Consider the following 22,253-nt stretch of genomic DNA (forward strand, 5'->3'; position numbering starts at 1 on the left):
AGCGCATAGACTTGGTGCACGTTAATGTTTTTTTTTTTTTTTTTAAAAACTCACAGAGAAAAAAATGTTCGGTAACCGCTTGCACACATGTTTAGTTTTTCCTTTGATTTGTCTGCTATTTAGTTTTGCTACTCTGGATTTGTGGATGTATCCTCCTTTATCGCCCGGCTTTCGACTAACGTTACGCTCCCCTGTCTGCCATGTACAACCCGGTTTTGTTCATTAAATGTTCTGATCTGCCTTTGCTTTTTATGTTTTATTTTATTATACTTAAAATAAATTTGTATAATCGTTTATTTCGTTTTTTTTTTTCACAAATGTATGACTTTTGGAAGTGCAAATTGATTGCCATGCAGTTTTAATAAAGTTGAATTAACGTAACCTTCTGTCATTTTTACTCTTCTAAGTGTACACTTAGGTTTTTTGTTTCTAATTTACGGTTAGGCCCATTAAATAATAATAAGGATAAAACATATTTAAAAAGTATAGGCTATAATTATCAAACATCTGACTAATTAAAAATTAACCTCAAAACATAACATATGCTAAATGGGGGATATCTAGCATAAAAAAAATGTATTGTCAGAATGTCGTCTCTCAGTTGTTGAATTTCGCGCAGACGTTGCCACAACGTAAATGTGTTTGCCCAGCCCGATCTCATGAAAGTTCGAATACCACGAATTGTATTTGTAGTTCTTATGAAACGCAGTTTTCGCGTGCATATGATACGCACTTAAAGGGATAGTTCGCCCAAAAATTAAAATACGGTCATCATTTACTCACCCTCAAGTTGTTTCAAACCTGTATGAATTTCTTTTTTCTGCTGAACACAAAAGAATATATTTTGAAAAATGTCGGTAACCAAACAGTTGATGGACCCCATTGACTTCCATAGTATTTTTTTTCCTACTATGGAAGTAAATGGGGTCCATCAACTGTTTGGTTACTGACATTTTTCAAAATATCTTTCAAATTATTTCAAATATTTTTTTAAAATTGCACTCCGCACCCCTAATCCTAACTAATGGGTTTACAGTGCGCAGCATATGCACGCAAAAAATATATATTTTTGGCGTATAAATGGTACGAGAAATTTAATTCGTGGTATATATACGCACTTTCATGAGATCGTGTTTCATAATCTGCTACTGGGCCGGCCCTCTGTCAAATTTTAAAACCCAGTGTGGCCCTTGAGCCAAAAAGTTTGCCCACCCCTGCTCTACAGTGTTTCAGGATCCATCATATCATTCAGTCCCTCATGAATTATTTAAGGTTTGAGCTAATCAGATAATACAAATTCAAAAGGGATCATACCAGTAATTCATTTTTCAAAGTTTCTTTTAATTAATTCCTTTGTTAAATGCTATATGCTTTTCTAAGTATCTGAACTTTATCTGTCTTAATATTAGAATTCATGAAAAGAACGAACTAGTCAAAGTTGAATGCTGAACAAGATGCAAATGTTTTATATTTACTCACACATTTAATTTTATATTATTCAAATAATTAAGCATATGATTGTAATAAAAATGTATTTTACTATTTTTAATACCTTCTTAATTGAGAAGCGAGAAACTGTAGCTAGATAGATAGATAGATAGATAGATAGATAGATAGATAGATAGATAGATAGATAGATAGATAGATAGATAGATAGATAGATAGATAGATAGATAGATAGATAGATAGATAGATAGATAGATAGATAGATAGATAGATAGATAGATCTGAAAATCTCAACAACAACAAAAAGTTATTTCCTATTTAATCTCAACTGTGAACTAAAACCATTATCACTTTGTGGCCTCAGCTAAATAGTGTAGTAAACCTCCTGAACACCAGATGGCTGCAGTGAGTCATATAAGCAGAGCTTCCGGTCTGTCCTGACTCGAGCACCGCACGCATGCTCAGTATCAGCAGTTCGAGCTCATCTGTTCTCTCTGCATAGCAAATCTTAGTTCACTGTACTGTTGGAGTCACATATACTGGTTTATTTCGAGTCGGAGTGACTGTTAGGCACCACCGAAAGTGAGTAGCTTTCGTAACTTGTGAATCAGCGCTTTCTCGAGACTCGAACCGTTTAGAACGGTTCACTCCGATTTGGTGAACTAGTTCGACCAGTTCACTAAAAAGAACCGGTTCAAAAGAACCATTTGCTCAAGAACCGGACATCATTAATGATCAGACGTGAAGATTTCTACAGCGCACTCATTCACGGTATGTTCGCTGTTATGGAAAAAACGTTGTTTTTGAAGTTATGTAGCTAGACCGCATTTGATTAGCACATTTATAATCTATATACATCTTTTCTGTGCTTCAGCTACAATTAGCCTCGTATCGCTCGAGAGTGTAGAAGGGTTCGTGTATTTCTAGACCTCAGTTTTATTTCCTGAATAATTATTCATAAATAAATGATTGCAGTTTTATTAAGCAGATAATTAAGCAAAGATGGAATAATCTCCATCTTACTATTGTGTAACGGGCCTCTGCGTATTCATGCGAAAGGCCTTGAAGCCCGTTTCACGCCGCACGCGTAAGCAGCACGTATTTTTTTTTTTTTTTTTTTTTTTGGACAATGTCACACTTCCGGGTTTTAACTTCCGGATTGGCCCACGCAGGATAAACTTTTTTTTTTTTTTCGTTAACAGCGATGGCTGAGTCTAACAAAAACCATTTCGGAAATCAAAGTCTGTGTACGATATCATTAAAATGCTTGAACTGTCTTGGTGATTTATTAGTAAGACTAAAAAGCTCTAATTAAGAGCTAAATGTTGAGTTAATTCGAAATGACTTGGTTGTATTGGTGCGACTGTTTTTACATGCAGAGTCATCATGCACAATGTTTTTCGCTACGTATTTGGGAAGTAATCGGCTGGCATCTCTCTTCTTACTTCTCCGAATGTCTGAGATCGTGGAAATGAGGCTTTAGCTGATTTAAATTCACTGTAAACCACGGATTCACGAGGCACATTGCTTTTATAAAACGGTTTGTCCCTAAAAATAATGAATTTATTCATAAAATAAACACGCAGCAGAAAAAACATCATTGATAACAAATTGAATCTTCCTTCAAGCAATGTAGTTCTTCAGAAACAATTCAACAACAGACGCAGTGGCGCAGTAATATTTATGTAATGAGGTCACGGTGTATGTTTTTATATTATGCTGCCATCATAACAGTAGCTTCGAATAGGGCTCAACCAATCAGAATCAAGCACCAGAACTGTGTGTTTAAGATCTTCTATATCTATTGATGTGCTTATCTGTGCTTTTTTTTTCCAGATCACTCCAAAAATGTCTGAACCACGGGCCTTAAAGAATCCCTACCTAGATTATACTGGGCCTGGATGTGCACAAGACCTGTTTGACATGCAGGGAAATGTAAGTGATTCCAAAAAGTGGCATAGTACTATTGAATCTTACCATAAGAATAATTGGTATACCATAGTATATATGGAGATGGTAATCATTCATATCCTTCCCTGAATTACAGTATACTGCTTACCCTCTTGCCATGCCTGTATTTGTTATCATATCTGATTCATAAATCTTATTTTTCCTCTGTGCAGTTGACCCAACATTTTGCCAGCTGTGTAAGCAGTAAGATTGGTGAGCTTATGGCAATCATGGAGAATGGACTGAAGACCGCTGACCCCAGAGACTGTACTGGCTACACTGGCTGGGCAGGTGAGAACACACTTACAGATGTATAAAAAAAAAAAAAAGAATTATTAATGCATGTTTAGTGAAATTGTATATGCCATAATATCATTGGAATCAGCCTCTATAGATAGGGCTGCTTAAAGGGATAGTTCACCACTTTAGACATTCAACTATATATGGATGCACCCATATAGATATAATACTGCGCTCGTACTCAAACTCATTAAAATGCTTTGATACCAACATCCGGTACCACGCTTGTGACAAAGAATCACCGACAACAGAGCGGAATGGATTTATCAGAGAAAGATGTCTATGAAGTAAATATATCGAACTAATAGATTGTTAAACAATTGAAATATTTCTGCCTGTATAGCTGCCGTGTGTGAGCTAATAAGTTAAATATGCGGAGCGGATTGACTGCGCCACGACACAGCTTGTTGTCGATGTGCAAGCTTATCGAGTGCACATCCATTTTTCACACATCGCTGGAAAGTATGTAGTTTGATCGGATATGTCAATAGCAAAGAATATAAAACGGGTAACGAATTACTAACTGAACTGTAGAGAGAGAAGTGTGCGGTCTTCTGTTGCATGCTCTTGATTGCTCACTCTGCACACATATATATGTATATTTATTCAAAATAAGTACTAAGAGAGATAATAAGAGAGAATGCGATTTTGGACGCAGTTGGTCTGTTTCTGTATCAACCGGAGTTTCTGGCGGCAGCTGCAGTGATGCAATGACTTTATCAATCAGCGATTGGCTCTTTTATTCTGAAGGCGGAACTGCCACCATATTGCACTTTTTCCCATTCATAAGTAACACGAGTGCATCGTCTTTGTATATCTTAATCTTTGCCATAAGTAACTTTGCAAGTTAACTTGTTCTTGTTAACTTCCATTAGCCTGACTTCGTCATACTCATATTCTAGGCAGAACCAGGAAAAAAACGAACTCTGCACTCAATTGGATAGACCTACAACCAATCAGAGCAACGCAGTGAGCGACGCATAGTTGTCAACAGAGCTCAACTGCACACACGCAGAAAGAAGTAGTAAAGTAATAATAAAGCACTCCATGAGGGCGTCCAAAGGAGAAACCACAATGACCACAGGGTTTTCATTGCGTCCCATCTTCTTAGCGACCATCGGAGTCAGCTGATCAATTAAACTTTTGCCGAATTCCGTAGGAAGGACGGCAAACACATCTTTCCGATCGACAAATGCCTTGATTGCGGTTCTCTGTTCGTCTTTTAAATTGAAAGCGCTGTCGATTTCTTTTATAACAGACGCGATAGCAGAATCTAAACATCTCAATTCTCCAGCTGCAGTCGTCTTTGTTGAAAACCAATTCAACCCAAGCGCTCTTTGGTGACGTGGGTGATTACGTGACCGCAGATCATCTGTCCATCATCGATTAAAGCCCGCCCTGGCAATTTGATTGGCTCGGCCTTCTGGGAGCTGAGCATAATTACTCCTCAACGGATCGAGTCCAGACCGAACTTCCCGATCAAAAAATGTTGTGGGCGGGGTTCGGGCTGGCACTCAGGCTAAACTTCCATTGTAAGAACAAAAAATACCAAATTTAAAATACCATCTTTTGTGTTCAGCAGAAGAAGAATAAAAGTCATTCAGGTTTGGAACGACATGAGGGTGAAACAATTGACATCATTTTTGGGTGGACTATCCCTTTAAGGCATGCGCTGGTATAACTTTGTCCGATAAATTGAAATCTGATTGTATTATAGTATTTGTATTAAATGCTTTATTTTAGTTCACTTCTCATGTTCATGGTTTCATATCATGAAACTACGTGGCCCGCATTGCTAAGCCCCCCTCCCCCAACTGCAGGCATTGCCCTGCTTTACCTGCATCTCCACAGTGTCTATGGAGATCCCTCTTACCTCCAGAGGGCCCTGGACTATGTCAACCACAGTCTGAGGAGTTTAACCCAGCGCTGGGTGACCTTCTTGTGCGGGGATGCAGGTCCGCTGGCTATAGCGGCGGTGGTCTATCATCGCCTCCAGAAACCCCATGAGGCTGAGGAGTGTGTGAACAGGTCTGACCCTGCTCTACCTCCATCTTTGTGTATGTGTTGGGTCGGTGACATTAGAATTTCACGTCTAAATAATCATGTTAAAAATGAATTGTATACTATTTTTGTCTGCTATTCAAAGAAGTATTAAAAATGTAATCTATAGGGACCATTTTAGTATTTCTGAATTCAAATTTATTTAGATTATTATTTGAAATAATCAGATGTCTTATTAAAGAACTGAATTTCTTAAAAAAGGAAAAGATTAGCAGTGAGGCACAACTCACTCTTTAAAGGATTTCTCTCGGACATCCTTATTTGTCACTGACCCATGTAAACTTGATAAACATTGGAAATGTTGATTATTTAAATAAATGAGGAGAGTTAAATATCATTTACTTTAGTCCAAAAAGATGATATATTGAAGGAATAACTTTCAAAATGTATAGTTTGTTGTCTGCTGTCCACATTGAGTCTAATGTCTTGTGTTGTATGCTTTGGATTGCTGGCTTGTTTATAACTTAAAACTACTTTAATAGAGTTACCCTGGAATACTCCCAAGAGCTTGTGTTCATTAAAAATCTCATACTAGGATTCCAGGATGAGGGTGTAATGGAGGATTTTTTTGGTCTATAGGGCAGCTCAGCTCTTTTTGTGTCCTGTTTCTCTTTCCCTGTCTTGACAGGTTTTCATTCCCAGAGGATCTTATTGTGATCTATTTGCTCGAATGTTTCCAGGCTGCTGCAGTTGTACCAGTCTGTAGTGCAGGGGAAGGGCAGTCTTCCTGATGAGCTGCTTTATGGGAGAATGGGATACCTTTACTCCCTTATGTTCATTAACCAGCAATTTCAGCAGGAGAAGATCCCCATTCAATACATTCAACAGGTCAGTCACATTTATTTGGCCTCGAACCTGAACAAAAGCACATGAAATCATATTTTAACACGGGAGAAAACAAATAATACTCAACATGACCAAAATGTAAATTTTTTATTACATCAATAAATGCCTCTGGTCTTATTGAGAAAAGTCATAGTTTTAAGTCAAATGTAATGCATTTCTCAGTCTATACAGTTATTTCTGTCATCTGTTGATGTAACCATGAACATGCAGGCAGTGAAAAAATAATATATCAAAAATGTCTGTTTATATTCAATATCAAAAGTTGATATTGTAGCCTAACATTCATAATCCAATCTAATCCGAATGGATAAAACCAAGCCTACATTATTTATTGTTTAAAAGATGTACAGTTTTCACTGGCTGGTAATAAATGTAGAAAGCATGGCAGATGACCAATATATTCACTTCCGTTCAAATGTTTCGTTTCAGTAATATTTTTGATATAAATAATGCTTCTATACAGCAAGGATTAAAATTGGTAAAAATTAATCAAATTGATCGAAAGTGACAGGCTTTTATAATGTTACAAAAGATTTCTATTTAAAATAAATGCTCTTCTTTTGAACTTTCTATTGATCAAAATATTTTTTCCAAAAAGTATTTAGTTTTCAACATTGATAATATTTAGAAATGTTTCTTGAAGAGCAAATCAGCATATTAGATTGATTTCTGAAGGATCATGTGACACTGAGGACTGGAGTAATGATGCTGAAAATTCAGCTTTGCGTCACATGAATAAATTACTTGATTATATTTTACAATATTATTCTTTTCAAAATAAAATTCAAAAGCTTTAAAAAGTCTTACTATACAGATTGGAACTGACAATTGACATTCAACTTGTGAATGGCTGACAATCTCAAAATATTTTCAGGTTAACAAGACTCAATATTAAAACGATGTGAAAGTGTGTATGTTGTCTTGAACATGCATGTGCTTTTATTTCAGATCTGTGATGCTGTAATGGCTTCAGGGCAGACCCAGTCTCAGAGGAACAAGATCCAGGAACAAAGCCCTCTAATGTATGAGTGGTATCAGGAGGAGTATGTGGGTGCCGCCCATGGCCTGTCAGGGATCTACTACTACCTGATGCAGGTGAGCACACTCACAATACATACATTATTGACTGAGGAAACAAACAATTGTTGTGGAAAAAAAACGATCACTGGTCATTCAAACAAACACATTTTCTCTCTCTACAGCCTGGGTTTGTTGCAGAGGACAGGCTTTCGTATCTAGTCAAACCCAGTGTGAACTATGTGTGTCAGCTGAAGTTTCAATCAGGCAATTACCCACCATGTGTCGGTGATTCTCGGGATCTTCTGGTGCACTGGTGTCACGGCTCTCCAGGAGTTATCTACATGTTGATACAGGCTTTTAAGGTACAGATCTCCACGTCAGTGGTTTATTTTGAAGTTTTAGTCATCTGTAGTTTCAAATTGTCACTCTTTAAAAGTACAAAATTATTTGTGTTTTCATGATATATATGCATGTGTGTGTTTGAAGACTTCAGATGCAAATACCTCTAAGTCCGTCTGACTAGGGATGGGTATTGAGTTCGATACTTTTTTTTTTTTTTAGCACAAACCGAATTGCCTCGATACCATCGAGTATCAAAAATGTCTTGTCGTTCGGTACCAGATTTCGATACCTAAGGGGTTAATCTCGTCAAGGTCATTAAGCCAATTAGCATGCAGCGTGATCGTCTGCGTCGAGGCATCAAGGAAAAACACTAGTTTACGCCCAGAGACGTGGCTCACACGTGTAAGCGTTCCAACCCCTATAGATGGAAAAGATCTGAAGTGTGGCTACATTTCACCAGGCTCGATGCCAACAGCGCGCGATGCAATAATTGCTGCCAAGACTGATAACACGACAAATCTGATGAATCACTTGACAGTGCATGGAATAAACTCCGAATGCAAAAACTGGAGCGCGTCACAAATGAACCAAAACTCAGCGTATAGGCTACTTGCTTTGGACATGAGAATTAGGCATATGGAAAGCTTGAAATGTCTGCTTTTAAATGAACCAATTTGAATCGAAGGCAAATACTTTCTGATTATGTAATCCAAATGAAAGGTGCATTTCTCTCTCTATGCGTGCCCACACACGTTCACTATACTGCGGAGATGACGAGTCAGCTTAAGTCTGTAATAAGTCAACAAACTGGAAAAATAAAGTCAAAGGTTTTTTTTTTTTTTTTTTTTAGGTAATATGTAATGTAATCTTGTTATAACGGATTTAATAAAATTGGTATAGAAAAAAAGCTTCATTCAGGAACCGGAATTGATATTGAACATTTTTGAATTATACCCATCCCTACGTCTGACATTTTGTCTTTTAAATGAGCATTTTTATCAGTCAGTTATTGAAATGCCTTATTTTCAAAAAATTCCCTTTAGTCAATTCTTTGGTATTTAACTAATTTGATTGTCTTTTGCTGCAAAACCTTTTGCTTTTTTTTGTGCAAAAAAAACCCCCAAGTTTGTCTTGTTTCGCTTTACCATGGATTGAATAGAGCTTTTCTTTAATCTAAGAAAACACTGTTGTGTTCACAAGCTACTCGTGAAATCCTGTCATTGCCACTGTAATGATTTTCTTAGAAAGGGCAGAAATTATGAGGTTGACAATGTTTCCTTTCACCAGTGAGTGAAAAGTGAGTTGTTGTTGTTTTTTTGTTTTTTTTGTTCAGCATAAGCCCTAGTTTTTTTAACTGTTTGTATTACAGTGCCATCAAGTGTGATTGGACTCGAAGAATTTGAAGTTATTCACAAGTATTTAAGATCATACTTGTGAATAATTTTCTGCCGAATGCATTGTTTGCAAACGCATGGAAGCGTCATATTGGTGTCCAGAACAGAAGTCTGTATAAGCCGTGTTCCTCCTCAGGTGTTTGGTGTGAGGCAGTATTTGGAGGACGCTCTGCAGTGTGGAGAGGTGATCTGGCAGAGGGGTTTGGTGAAGAAGGGTTACGGTCTGTGTCATGGAGCTGCTGGAAACGCTTACGGCTTCTTGGCCCTTTACAAGGTCACGCAGGATCTCAAACACCTCTACAGAGCCTGCATGGTGAGTCTGACCCCTCTCAAGCTTAGAATATATGTCATGGTAGTTTTATTCAACTTTTTTTTTTTTTGAGCGTTTTTTAAAAGTACAGTAGCGATACATTTTCATGAAGTACTCAATCATGAAATACGACATTATATTTTTGATTCACGAGACCTTGACAAGCATTATAAGCGAACTCCAGGGAAAACTACACTAATTTTTAAAGAGTAAATCCCTATATGAAGCAAGACTTTTATTCACATGTGAAGTCAATTTTTTTTTTTTAAGTACTTCAGTAAAATAACTTTGTCATGGAGTTAATTCATAAGCATATGCTTAAGCATATTCTGCGATGATAAATCATTGTGCTGTCAGGAGGGGACCTGTCATTGCCTGTTGTGTGTACAGAGGCATGATGGGATTTGATGTCTTCTCATCTGCAGTTCGGAGACTGGTGCATGAATTATGGAAGACATGGCTGCCGGACTCCCGATACACCATTCTCATTGTTTGAAGGTAGAGTAAACATTATACATGTATATTTATATTAACGTTCAAAAGTTTGAGGTCGGTAAGGTTTTTTTTTTTTTTTATCTTATGCTCACTGAGGCTGCATTAATTTGATAACAAATACAGTAAAAACAGCAATATTGCAAAATATTTTTACAATTTAAAATAACGTTTTACACATTTAAACATATTTTCTGATAATTCTAATATGCTGATTTATTATCAATGTTAAATATTACATTACAATATCAATATTATCAATTATTCTGGATTCAACAGAAAAAATCAGCATTTATTTAAATACTGACCCCAAATTTTAAATGATTTTTTAAAAAATCATTTTATCTTTATATTTATGAGAAGTGAGTTTTTTTTTTTTTCATGTTTGTTTTGTGTTCAAATTCTGAATAGTGAGGATTACCAGGGTTTCCGCGGGGTCTTAAAAAGTCTAAAATTCTGAACTTTAAATTTAAGGCCTTAAAAAGTCTTAAAAACGGGCAGATTTTCATCCTAGGTCTTAAATTTCATTTAGTCAGGTCTTAAAAAGTGTTTATCCTCGTTCATTTCCAGAAACGCTGGCCGCAGAAAGTTATTACAAAGTAGCAAAAAAGCATGGAGTTGTAGCCTACAAAGCGGAGCTCTAGCAGGGGTCTCCAGCAAGTCGCTCGCGGCTTGATATGAGCTAGCTCTCCAGAGGCCGTTCACATATCACGTCTTTTGCGCGCTCAAGTTTGTTCAAATGTAGGCGCGCGGCAAGCGAGCTCATAATTGAAGCGAGGCGCAAATTTTTTTACCAGACGCAACGAGATGAAAAAAAATCTAAACTTTTCAGAATGCCGCAAACGCACCGCAGGTCATGTGACAGAAACCAACCAATCACCCATTTCCATAAAAACATTGAAAGCTCAGTCAACATGAAGGATGGGGGTGCACCCAAACACTAGTAATAAATATAAGCTAATGTATAAATGTCAGTAATTTATCTTTTTTTGACTCATTCTTTTTATAAAAAAAATATTTAAAGGCTGAAATATGAGGTTTATCTTTGTATAAAACCTTTTTTGTCAAAACTTTATTTGAACTTGTACATGTTAGTAGATAACATGTTGCAAGACACTCTTTTAAAATCTGGCCATCATTTTTAATGGTATTTTAATGTTTACGTAAACAAAAAGTGCATATTGATGCTAATCAATTTGTTATTTGCTGTTTTTCGACATAAAACTTGTTGAATTGACTTCATTCTGTAGTATTAGTACTTTTTGAACAGGATTCTGTGATAACCGTGATAATTTTGGTCACTTTAAACATCTCATCATTTCCTCTCTACTAGTTATGATCAACTATGATCAACTAAAATGAACAATAATTGTGTTTTTACAGTATAATATGCAAAAGTACATTTTTTTATAAAAAAAAATCTACCTCTCCCTCTCTGACACACACACATCAGATAATCCTAGATAGATAGAAAGATAGATAGTTAGATACTCTAATGATCCCGAGGTAACTATCTATCTAACTTGGATAATGCGTCGTGTAGGTCTTAAATTTCAATCTTTATGGTCTTGAAATGTCTTAAAAAGGTCTTAAATTTGACTTACTGAAACCTGCAGAAACCCTGATTACAAACATTTTATTTTATACCGGTTTGATTAATAATTAAAAACCTCACTATTTTCATATTGTCTCATGAAGGAATGGCAGGAACAATTTATTTCCTGGTTGACTTGCTGCAGCCAACTAAAGCCAAGTTCCCTGCTTTTGAGTTGTAAAGGTAACTACACCTCTGATTTGAAACATTTGACTATCCAGACATTAATTATGCAAATAAAACCCTTGCTAACTTCAAAGTGCCTCTTTCCAGACTGTTCCGGATCACTGAGGTTTTTTCGCTTGAGCTTCCTAGAGCTGGAAGAACGCATCCTCTGATGGTGGAATAGTACTGTCTCACTCTGCTTGTGCGTCTGCATGCTTTGGATGGAATCTAGGCTTTATAGATGAGAGTTCTTTGGAACTATAATGGGAAGCTTTTTAAATATGGTTAACAGATTGAACTTATTTTGTTTTTGTGAATTTTTGATGTTATGGGTATATGTTTGTTAGTATTATTTGTATTACTAAGACTCATTGAAAATGACTTATTTTGATGTGTTTGCTAGAATATATATCGATATGACAGCAAGGTAAAGTTTAACATCTCTTTAAATTTGTGAACTAATTGCACAAAAGTGACTGCTTCAAAATAACACTACAATACAGTGTCAATATGCTTTCAGTTAGCTTAAAGGAATAGTTCACCCAAAAAAATGTATATGCTGTAATTTACTCGCTCTCAAGCCATCCTAGGTGTATATGACTTTCTTCATTCAGCCAAACACAAACCGAGTTATATTAAAAAAATATCCTGGCTTTTCCCAGCTTTGTAATGCCATTGAATATTGCCTGAGTTTAAGCTCCAAAAAGCGCATCCATACATCATAAAAGTAATGCACCTCTTCTCTTATATCGAAATCCAAATTTTTCGTTTATGACTTTTCTCGTGATCACGTGTATGAAGCCATGAATTATAGTTTATAAAGTTTTAAATATGGATAATTTTCTCACAAAAATCTGTCGCTTCGCTTCAGAAGCCATTTATTAACCCCCTGGAACCATATGGATTGCTGTCATGATGGATGGATGAGCTTTTTGGAGCTTCAAAAACTCAGGCACTATTCACTCATTATAAAGCTTGGACAAGCCAGGGTATTTTTTAATATAAGTCTGATTGTGTTTGGCTGGAAGATGAAATGCATATACACCTAGGATGGCTTGAGAGTGAGTTAATCATGGGATCATTAATTTTTGAGTGAACTATTCCTTCAATGCTTTGCTTTCTGTATTAGTAATGTCTTTTTTATTTCTTGATAATACTAGTAGTGATCAGAGGATGTGCTGCAAAAATGATTTTTTTTTTTTTTTTTTTTTTTTTTTTTAATGGTGGAACAATCTGTTAATATTTTCATCTGCACAGCAATAAAAATAAGAAAAAGAGTATTTTTTATCTTTGTTGTCATTCTCGCATCACATTAAAGGTGCAGTAATAGCGATTTCTGAGAAACGCTGTTGAAAGTGGATCGGACTGAGCAGCGCGACACTCTTGTAGCCAATCAGCAGTAGGGGGCGTGTCCACTCATGATGTGGGAGGAGAGATGGATATTTGAAGAAAGACTAGAAAGAGCTGGCTGAGAGACATTACAATAGAGAAAAGGTCAGAGGAATATTACTGGAAAAAGAAGGGTGATTCAGGCAAGAGCTTTAGACACCCGGTAATATTAGAAAGGCTTTCCAGCGCTGGCGAGACCGAAGCGGGAAGGCCTGAAAACAGACGGCGATGTTGCGTTGGTTCTGCTCCATACGTGGGTATCATTAGTTTTGCTATGCTTCACAGAACCAAGATATGCTGCTGTTGTAGTTAGAGGACAGTTTTGAGTGTCACTGAAGATAGAGACATCCATTGTGTGTTTGTGCATTTTGGGGGCCAACCAATGAAGGGGGGGTGTTTTCCTTTGGGCTGATTTCAAATATCAAGCGTGTCCAGAAATCGCTTACTGCACCTTTAACAATGTCAAGGCTTCTAGAAGTGACTGCCACAACCATTTGTCTCCACTGGATGGAGCTATACAACTCTAAGTTAATGATTTAGTACAAATCTTTGGAAAGTCAGTGTTTTTTTTTTTTTTTTTTTTTTTTCATTTAGCTGTACTTCCTTTATGCATGAGTGCCTCTTTTTATTTCAAATCAATGAAAGGAAATTAAATCCACTGACCAATATATAGACTAACACAATTCAGTTCTTAATCCAGAGGTCTTTGTGTATTATTCATCAACATGACTTGCTGAATCAGTGGGTAGCAACTTAATTTTCACTTTATTGAAATTCCAAAAGTCTAACCTCAGGTCTTGATTCTGGAAAACAGTTTGATGAAACAGATTCTGGTGCTCTGCCTCATTAATCAAAGTAATGACATGTTCATAATGTCATATGTATCACATTTTAAGTACTAACGGATGCTATACACCAAGGAAATGAAGTATTAAATCAGAGTTCTTTGTTTTTAAAAATATTAACACTTAAGATGACAAGCTTATCATTAACTGGCTTTTTTGTGGTTTTGTTTAACGCATGTCATTGGAGTCAGTAAGATATATATATATTTTTTTTAAGGAAATTAATACTTTCATTCAGCAAGGATGCATTAAATTGACAAAGTAACAGTATTGACACTGACATTGCTACAAAAAAATATTTCATGCTGTTCTTTTGAACTTTCTATTAGAAAGAATCCTCAAAAATAAGAAACATTTCAACATTGATAATAATAAGAAATGTTTCTTGAGCAGCAAATCAGCATATTAGAATGATTTCTGAAGGATCATGTGACACTGAAGACTGGAGTAATGATGCTGAAAATTCAGCTTTGATCAGGAATAAATTTCATTTTATAATAAAGTTTTATATATATATATATATATATATATTGCACATAATTACTGTTTTTATTGAATCCTATTTTTGATCAAATAAATGCAGGTGAAATCCCCTTTACTTTTATTCATTCTAAGTCTCACTGGCATCACAAAAGAAGAGAGTTGAGAAGGAATTAAATTATTCCCAAATGGTGTAATATATAAATGGTGTAATTACAAATGGTGCATCCCATCTACAATCCCACCAGGATGATGCAGACTTGGCTTATTTATTAGTTTGAATTGAAAAAAAAATGATTGCTTTACCTTTTTTCCACAAGTGTTGAAAGTCTAAATCCTAAACCGTAAAAAAAAAAAAAAAAAACTTTCAAACTGCTGAAAATAAAAATTGTAATCAAAATGCAAAAGAGAGTCTTTTTCACTAGCGCTATCAGTCTTCTGGAGCCCACTATGTATTTCACATATAAAGATCAGTGAGTTGACAGGTCATTTACTCTCACTTGAAACCCTCTGGCAAATCCAAATAAGGCTCATACTTTCTCAAGGGCTGATGGACAATGCTTGGCCCATACGACAGCTTTTTTTAAACACTGGACTCCTCAGTGTTCCTTCCAGCTGATCCGAGATCAGTCTCGCTCTATGTGGAGTGTAATTGCACCGGCAATCCCATAGATCTGAGGAACTGAACCCGTGTCAGAACAGAACCGCGTAACCTGAGCAGCAGCTTTACGATCTGAAGTTTGCTTGCTTAGTTGGGCATGGGGGTATAAGGGGCTGAGACGTGTCAACCACCCTTGGGGTGCTACCGTCCCTCTCAGAGAAACTCTACACCCCCTAAAAGAATGGCTAAATATAGAGCTCATCTGCCCTGGGGCGAGGTCTGCAGATCCATGGCTTCTGCAGCGTCCGTTCAGAGAGAAGAGTCGATGTCTCAGGGCGGGAATGGAATGTCTCTTGCAATGGTAGTTTGTACAAACATCTAATTGACTGGAGCATAAAACAGCTGAGATCAAATAATATTTGGCGAAGCCCTGCTATGCCACCGCAGACCCCCTGCTGGAGACCCCAGGCTTAGATTAAAGTTATATATTTCTCTTAAACTTTTATTTTCAGTGTAGTATTTCCAAAAAGGTGAAATTGGGGCCTGGAGATGCATATTAATGATTTACCTTTGGAAAAACAAAGTCAGGCTCATCGATTCGTAGAAAAAAGAAAGAAAAAAAACCCTCAGGTCAAAACCCTTTTGTTTGCAAACAAAGAAAAATGCATTTTATCCCTCATGTTGATTAAACTAGTGGATAAGGAGTTATTTTGCAGAAGCTTTTAGCTCCAAACAGAACAAAAAGTATCACAAATGTAGTTCTGAAGTATTAAATGTAATACACAACACTCCAGATATTGTGAAGTCCTATGCGAGGAGCTAATGCATACCTTATGTTTGTTCCAAATCTGTATGAGTTTCTTTCTTCTGTTGAGCACAAAATAAGATATTCTGAAGAATGTTGGCAACCGGACAGTTGATGGTAGACACTGACTTCCATACATTTATTTTTTTCCTACTATAGAAGTCAATGTCTACCATCAACTGTCTGGTTGCCAATATTCTTCAAAATATCTTATTTTGTGTTCAACAGAAGAAAGAAACTCATACAGGTTTGGAACAACATAAGGGTGAGTGATGACAGAATTTCCATTTTTTGGGAGAACTATCCCTTTTAATAAAAAAAATCTATGACATTACCCTAATGAGAAAGCCAGAACAACCTAATGATTGATCTGCTAAATGTATGACCTGTTCAGCTATTTCACACACGGATTTGACACCCACAGGTGGCATTAAACTGAAAGTATAGTATGTGGACAAAAGCCATGTTTTCGCTTCATATATGTGACAGAATATTAAACCAAGTGGCATCTGCAGACAAATGATACACAAGTCTTTCTTAGAACTAACTTCACTTTTCTGAGCCATTTTTGCAATGACTTTTAATCAACTGGTGTCAAATTCAGTCCTAACCCTATCCTTACCCCCATAACTCATCCCTAAAATCAGAGGGAAATTGGTGAATAAGAAGCACTAAACCCTTGTTCTAAGCCTTAACTTGACATTAACAGTAAGCTTGTCCCTCAAATCTGATTGGTTGTTTGGAATGTTGATCCAGGAACATGTTGTACTTGGTGAAATCACGGTCACCTTCTGAACATAACCAGGGATTACCTTGAAAGTTGGTTTCACTTTCAAGTATTGAAGCTGGTGGCTCTCAGACAACAGCCAAAACATTACATCACATCAAAGAACTGCTCACATTATTCATAATCACATTATAAAAATAATTCATTTGATTTCAACTACAAGAAAAATTTCAGTTACTGTTTTTAAGATGAATGAATTATTATATTTTGAGAGAGGAATGTGGCCAAGTGCAAGTTCATTCATGCTGTGGTAACAGTCTTTGAGGAGTGTTTTTACTGGCTTGCCATATAACCATAAGTGGCCGAGACCACCATATGCAAGTTATAAATATCAACAGTGTAATCAAAAGCCTTCCTGAGTTGCCTTCAGTTCATGCACAGAGCCCATAACAGGTGACATCAGGATCATCCCTGGCCAGGGATACAAAATATGCAGAAACCATGTAAATAAAGACATAATCCATGAAATTAAAATGCTGACCAAAGCCAAAGGGTCTTACAAGCAGCCTCGAGCATAATCTAAAAATACCACCACACATGCACACTGGAGAAAGCAGCAACCTTCCGTCCAGCTTGACCTAAGAAAGTTAAAGAAGTTCCACGGCGTCACAAGATCCGCCCCGTGACATCATTAGCATAGCATAAATAAGAAGGAGCTGGTCCATTGCTCAGGACCACTTTCCTGGGACTCCGGCTTTTGGACTTCTGCCCCTCTGCTCCTGCACCACAAAACTACATCATGGTGTGTACTTGGATTACGCTTGATATTTTATCCTACCTTTTTTCATGTTCGTCTGGCTCAAAAACTCTCAATAAGCCCACTGAAAGGAAGTAGGACACCTTTCTTCGATTTTCAAATTGACTTTGGTGGGACAAGACCCCCAGTCCCAATCCGTTTGTCACTGTTAAAGAGAAAATCATGCAGCTGATTTATTCTCTTGCTGGATACATGTGCACTTTTGAAGCAGTTATTTTGCTGATGCCCAAAGAGAGCTTTATGTTTCCAAATGTATTTTAAAATAACTATAAAATAACTCATTATTTAGACTAGACTAGTGTGTATTGTGAGATGTTGGCAGGTTTGCCAACGGGACTGATGCATTATTGTCTTTCTGGCAGGCTGGAGAATTCTCTGCTGACCAGATTGAGGGTGAGTCTTCACACATTGGAGATTATCATGATGGGAAAATGCCTTTAATGACTATAATTGACCAGCAAAGTGCAACTATCTCTACTCTTTGCTATAAATATAAATGGGATGTCAGAAATGTGTAATGTCATGAATTAAGGATGAAAGCCAATTGTTCCTCATTAAAGTAAATAATTAAAAATTGAATTAAAAAAAGAAATTGGTAGCACTTTACAATAAGGTTTCATTTGTTAACATTAGTTAAGTACATAAGATGAATTAACAATGCATTTATTAATCGTAGTTAATGTTAATCTCAACATTTACTAATACATAATTTAAATCAAAAGTTGCATGTGGTAACATTAGATAATGAACCTGACTAGCATGAACTAACAAAGAACAGTTGTATTTCTGGTCACACTTTAGATAAGGGTACAATTCTCATTTTTAACTAACTATTAACTATAGCTTTTGCCTCAAATTACTGCTTATGTATGGTTAGCAAGGTAGTTGTTAAGTTCAGGAATTGGGTGGATAAAGGGATGTAGAATATGGTCATGCAGAATAAGACATCAATATGTGCTTTATAAGTACTAATAAACAGCCAATATTCTAGTAATATGAATTAACTAGTTGCTATTAGGAACTAAAATTTAAATTAAAATACATTTTTATTGCATTTTGAAATGTAGACTATATAGCAACCCTTTACAGCCCCCCTCCCCCTCCCCTATCGGTAAATTAATCAATTAATGTTAAATCAAAATATTGGAGGAATCTGTATTCTGAAATCCCGCCTAGACTGTAAAAAGTGGTAACTTGTTATTAAAGAGCCATTTTTACCTGATTTAACTCATAAAATTAGTTTTGCTAGTATAAATTAATATATTTAGGTTGATTCAGTGATGCTAATATGTCAGTGGTGCCATCAATTTAAGCAAAAAGCAGGATGACTGATAAATTGAGTAATCAGTGAGTAGAATGGGAATTATTTGCCATACCCTTTTGCAAAGTAGTCTGATCAAAAGCATAAATTTACTTCTCTACAGACAGAATTCATAGTTACCAATCCTCACAGGCATGCAGTTCACAGCCTGGTGTTACTCATTTAGGTGCAGAAAGTATGCGGTTGGTTGTGGGTGTAGGTTACGCTGCTGTCAGCATTCTTGCTTTTGACTTCGGTCAGTCGAAGAGTGCCATATCCATTTATGGCAAGGGCTACTTTCTCTGAGGGTATCGCCTGTCACGTCACGCATTGACTGCCTCCTTCATCCAACAGCTGCTGGAGCACAGAAGTTGTAGGATGCTATTTTTCTTTCAACTTAGTCTCCCTCACAGCCCATGGAAATTAAGTTGCTAAGCTCTTTTTAATTCTGCTTCCTTCCTCCTCCGCTTCATGTGCAGTTGGCAAAGGAGGGATGTGTAGGAGGCAATGTTAGGACACAAAGTTTCCTTGACCTTGCCTGTTTTGAAAGCAATAATGTCCCTAAATTGTTGTAAAATAAATTAGATAGATAGATAGATAGATAGATAGATAGATAGATAGATAGATAGATAGATAGATAGATAGATAGATAGATAGATAGATAGATAGATAGATAGATAGATAGATAGATAGATAGATAGTCATATTTTGTACATTAGTCCAAATTATGAGATTAAAATCTACCTTAAAAATGTCTACCTACTTCCAAGATAACTGAAAAGGTCCCTTGTGTCCTTCTGTTACAGACTTCAAAGAGGCTTTTGGTCTCTTCGACAGAGTTGGTGACAGCAAGGTTGCCTACAACCAGGTTGCCGACATCATGCGCGCCCTGGGACAGAACCCCACCAACAAGGACGTGAAGAAAATCCTGGGTGACCCAACCCCTGACGGTAAGACTTTTACTTTATATAATGCTAGCTTAAACGAATGGACACAATTTGAAATGCTTTACAAACCCTCACTGATTTGTGATATGTGTGTGTAACTGTGCGCACACAGATTATGCCAACAAAAGACTTGACTTTGAAGCTTTCCTGCCAATGCTGAAGACTGTTGACGCCATCCAGAAGGGAACCGTTGATGACTACGTTGAGGGTCTGCGCGTCTTCGACAAGGAGGGTAACGGCACAGTGATGGGCGCTGAGCTGCGTATTGTGCTGTCAACACTGGGTGAGTAAAAATTAAATGATTATGTCATTAACACCAAGCATGTAAAAGAAAATTACATCATATACTCTTGCTTACAAAAAGAATGACCACAGGCAGCACAGTGATCAGAAAATATGTATTTTGACACACTACTTTTTAAAAGTTTGGAGTCAGTAAGTCTTTTTATTCTTTTTTAAAATAAGTCTCCTATGCTCATCAAGGCTGCATTTATTTGATCAAAAATACAGTAAACATTTTGAAATATTGTAATAATGCAACATATTTTAATATTTTAAAATGTAATTATATCCTGTGATGACTAAGCTATTTTCCCTGTCTTCATTGTCACATGATCCTTCAGAATTAATTATAATTTGCTAAATTGGATCTCAAGAAACATTTCTTATTATTATCAATAATATTATTTGAATATTTGATGATTTCAAAAAATAGCATGGTACTACCAGTTTTCTATTGTTTGATTGATTGACTGACTGACAAATTAATATGGCTATGAATCATATTAATTTGATTAAGAGTACTGAATAAGTGCCATATTTAAATACATTGTAAAAAAATGCTGGGTTGTTTCAACCCATGTCTGGGTCAAATATGGACAAACTCAACCGTTGGGTTTAAAATTTTACCAACGGTTGGGCTTGTCCATATTCGACCCAAACATGGGTTGAAACAACCCAGCATTTTTTTAAAGTGTACCATTGTAATCTAAGGTACTCATGCTTTACCATGTCCAAAAACCATAATAATACCATGGATACTTTTTAATTATGTTAAATATTTGTCTTAACCAATACCTTTCATGACACCGACAGGTGAGAAGATGACCGAGAACGAGATTGACTCTCTCATGCAGGGACAGGAGGATGAGAACGGCAGTGTCCACTATGAGGGTATGTGTTTGGAAAACCCCTTCTGATTTAACCCTTCACTCTTAAAAATGAAGCTTCTTTATTGGAATCTATGGTTCCATGAAGAACCTTTAACATCCATAGAACCTTTCCATTACCCAAAAAGTTCTTTATAGTGAAAAAAGGTTCTTTAGATTTTTAAAATGTTCTTCGCACTAAGAAAAAAAAACATGGTTCTTTTAAGAACAATTCAATGAAAGGTGCTTTGTGGAGCCAAAAATTGTCCTTCTATGGCATTACTGCAAAAACCTCTTTTTGGAACCTATATTTTTAAAGAGGGTAACTTGTTTTAGGACACACTGCATAGTGACTGTACTGGCAGTCTTTTCTGAACTTATTGGAATGATATAATAAGCTCACGTGTCACTGTATCATTATGGCCATTATTTTTAGAAGCCACCTCAGGCCTTCTATGGCGCGCCAGTAGGGATGATCTTTCCTTATGCATGTCTGCTTCTCCTCTTACAGCTTTCGTCAAGCACATCTTGTCCGTGTAAGAGGCCGTCCGATGAAGGAGTGGTGAAGAAGGCTGAAATATATCTGCAGACCCCATGGTGTCAGGACATCCATTATGTTTCGAAGACCAATCAATAAAAAGGACTATGGAATGTCACTTCTAAACCATTCTGGTTTTTTTCCCCTTTATTTGTTTCTCCCCTCTCGCCCACCTTTTTGGAAGTTACATCGTCATGCAGTTGACCCTCCTTGCCTTCTTGTTCCGCCCGGGGCGGCTGTCCACAGTGGGATGGAGAACGGGGAAGAAGGAAAAGGCCACTCATGAAGTGAGGGTTGGTTTCCTCTTTCTCCACCCATCCAGGGTTACAACAGCAACGCCAGCTGTGTGTTAAAGGCACATGACTTTGCTGTGGCCAGGCTGCCAATATTCCCCCATCCCAATTTTCACACAGTCATTTCACAATAAACCTTTTTCCAAAAGTACAAAGAGTTCTTCCTTCTTATGCTAACCGATTTGGTCGCAATGTGAAGCACAAGTGTATGTTAAAAGTCTAGATAAGAGATGCCTATACTGGCAATGCAAATTTGAATTTGGCTTGCATCTTTTGCAGATCCCAAATCAGTGGCAAACATTCAAAAAGGAAAATAAAAATTCTGATGCATGTATATCTTTAAAAAAAATTAAGCTACTTTATGTTGGAGGTGAAAATCATCCATGCTGGATACAGTCTTTCTGACACTGTACAACAAAATATCTGAGTTACTTTTACAAAAA

The 22,253-nt window shown here is 36.7% G+C and overlaps 2 protein-coding genes across 5 annotated transcripts; both read left to right on the forward strand.

Moving 5' to 3' along the window:
* Window positions 1-1,874: 1,874 nt before the first annotated feature.
* lancl1 (LanC antibiotic synthetase component C-like 1 (bacterial)) lies at window positions 1,875-13,178 on the forward strand. Of its 4 annotated transcripts, none has more exons than XR_014029880.1 (12): window positions 1,886-2,217; window positions 3,283-3,381; window positions 3,570-3,687; window positions 5,517-5,724; window positions 6,438-6,585; window positions 7,552-7,698; window positions 7,806-7,985; window positions 9,496-9,672; window positions 10,095-10,167; window positions 11,860-11,938; window positions 12,029-12,373; window positions 13,014-13,178. XR_014029880.1 is itself a non-coding variant. In XM_081361338.1 (11 exons), exons 2-10 carry the CDS (start codon window positions 3,295-3,297, stop codon window positions 11,934-11,936), a joined length of 1,215 nt encoding a protein of 404 aa, XP_081217464.1. In that variant the 5' UTR covers window positions 1,875-2,217; window positions 3,283-3,294; the 3' UTR covers window positions 11,937-11,938; window positions 12,029-13,178. The 4 variants fall into 4 exon arrangements, 2 of the variants coding, with proteins under 2 accessions (XP_081217464.1, XP_081217465.1); XR_014029881.1 differs by having other exon boundaries at window positions 1,889-2,217; window positions 12,029-12,190; window positions 12,970-13,178; XM_081361338.1 differs by having other exon boundaries at window positions 1,875-2,217; window positions 12,029-13,178.
* A 4,264-nt stretch (window positions 13,179-17,442) lies between these two features.
* On the forward strand, window positions 17,443-21,965 carry mylz3 (myosin, light polypeptide 3, skeletal muscle). The gene is made up of 6 exons (XM_081361310.1): window positions 17,443-17,569; window positions 17,947-17,977; window positions 19,691-19,834; window positions 19,944-20,114; window positions 20,927-21,004; window positions 21,491-21,965. Exons 1-6 carry the CDS (start codon window positions 17,567-17,569, stop codon window positions 21,517-21,519), a joined length of 456 nt encoding a protein of 151 aa, XP_081217436.1. The 5' UTR covers window positions 17,443-17,566; the 3' UTR covers window positions 21,520-21,965.
* Window positions 21,966-22,253: the final 288 nt, after the last annotated feature.

Source organism: Scardinius erythrophthalmus (assembly GCF_964197995.2).
Source record: "Scardinius erythrophthalmus genome assembly, chromosome: 3".
Lineage (NCBI taxonomy): Eukaryota > Metazoa > Chordata > Actinopteri > Cypriniformes > Leuciscidae > Scardinius > Scardinius erythrophthalmus.

Coding starts and splice junctions, on each gene's coding strand:
- lancl1 (XM_081361338.1), top strand. CDS start 3,295: ATGTCTGAACCACGGGCCTTAAAGAATCCCTACCTAGATTATACTGGG. Junction 3,382..3,569: donor TGTTTGACATGCAGGGAAAT/GTAAGTGATTCC, acceptor TCCTCTGTGCAG/TTGACCCAACATTTTGCCAG. Junction 10,168..11,859: donor ACCATTCTCATTGTTTGAAG/GTAGAGTAAACA, acceptor TGTCTCATGAAG/GAATGGCAGGAACAATTTAT.
- mylz3 (XM_081361310.1), top strand. Junction 20,115..20,926: donor TATTGTGCTGTCAACACTGG/GTGAGTAAAAAT, acceptor TGACACCGACAG/GTGAGAAGATGACCGAGAAC. Junction 21,005..21,490: donor CGGCAGTGTCCACTATGAGG/GTATGTGTTTGG, acceptor CTCCTCTTACAG/CTTTCGTCAAGCACATCTTG.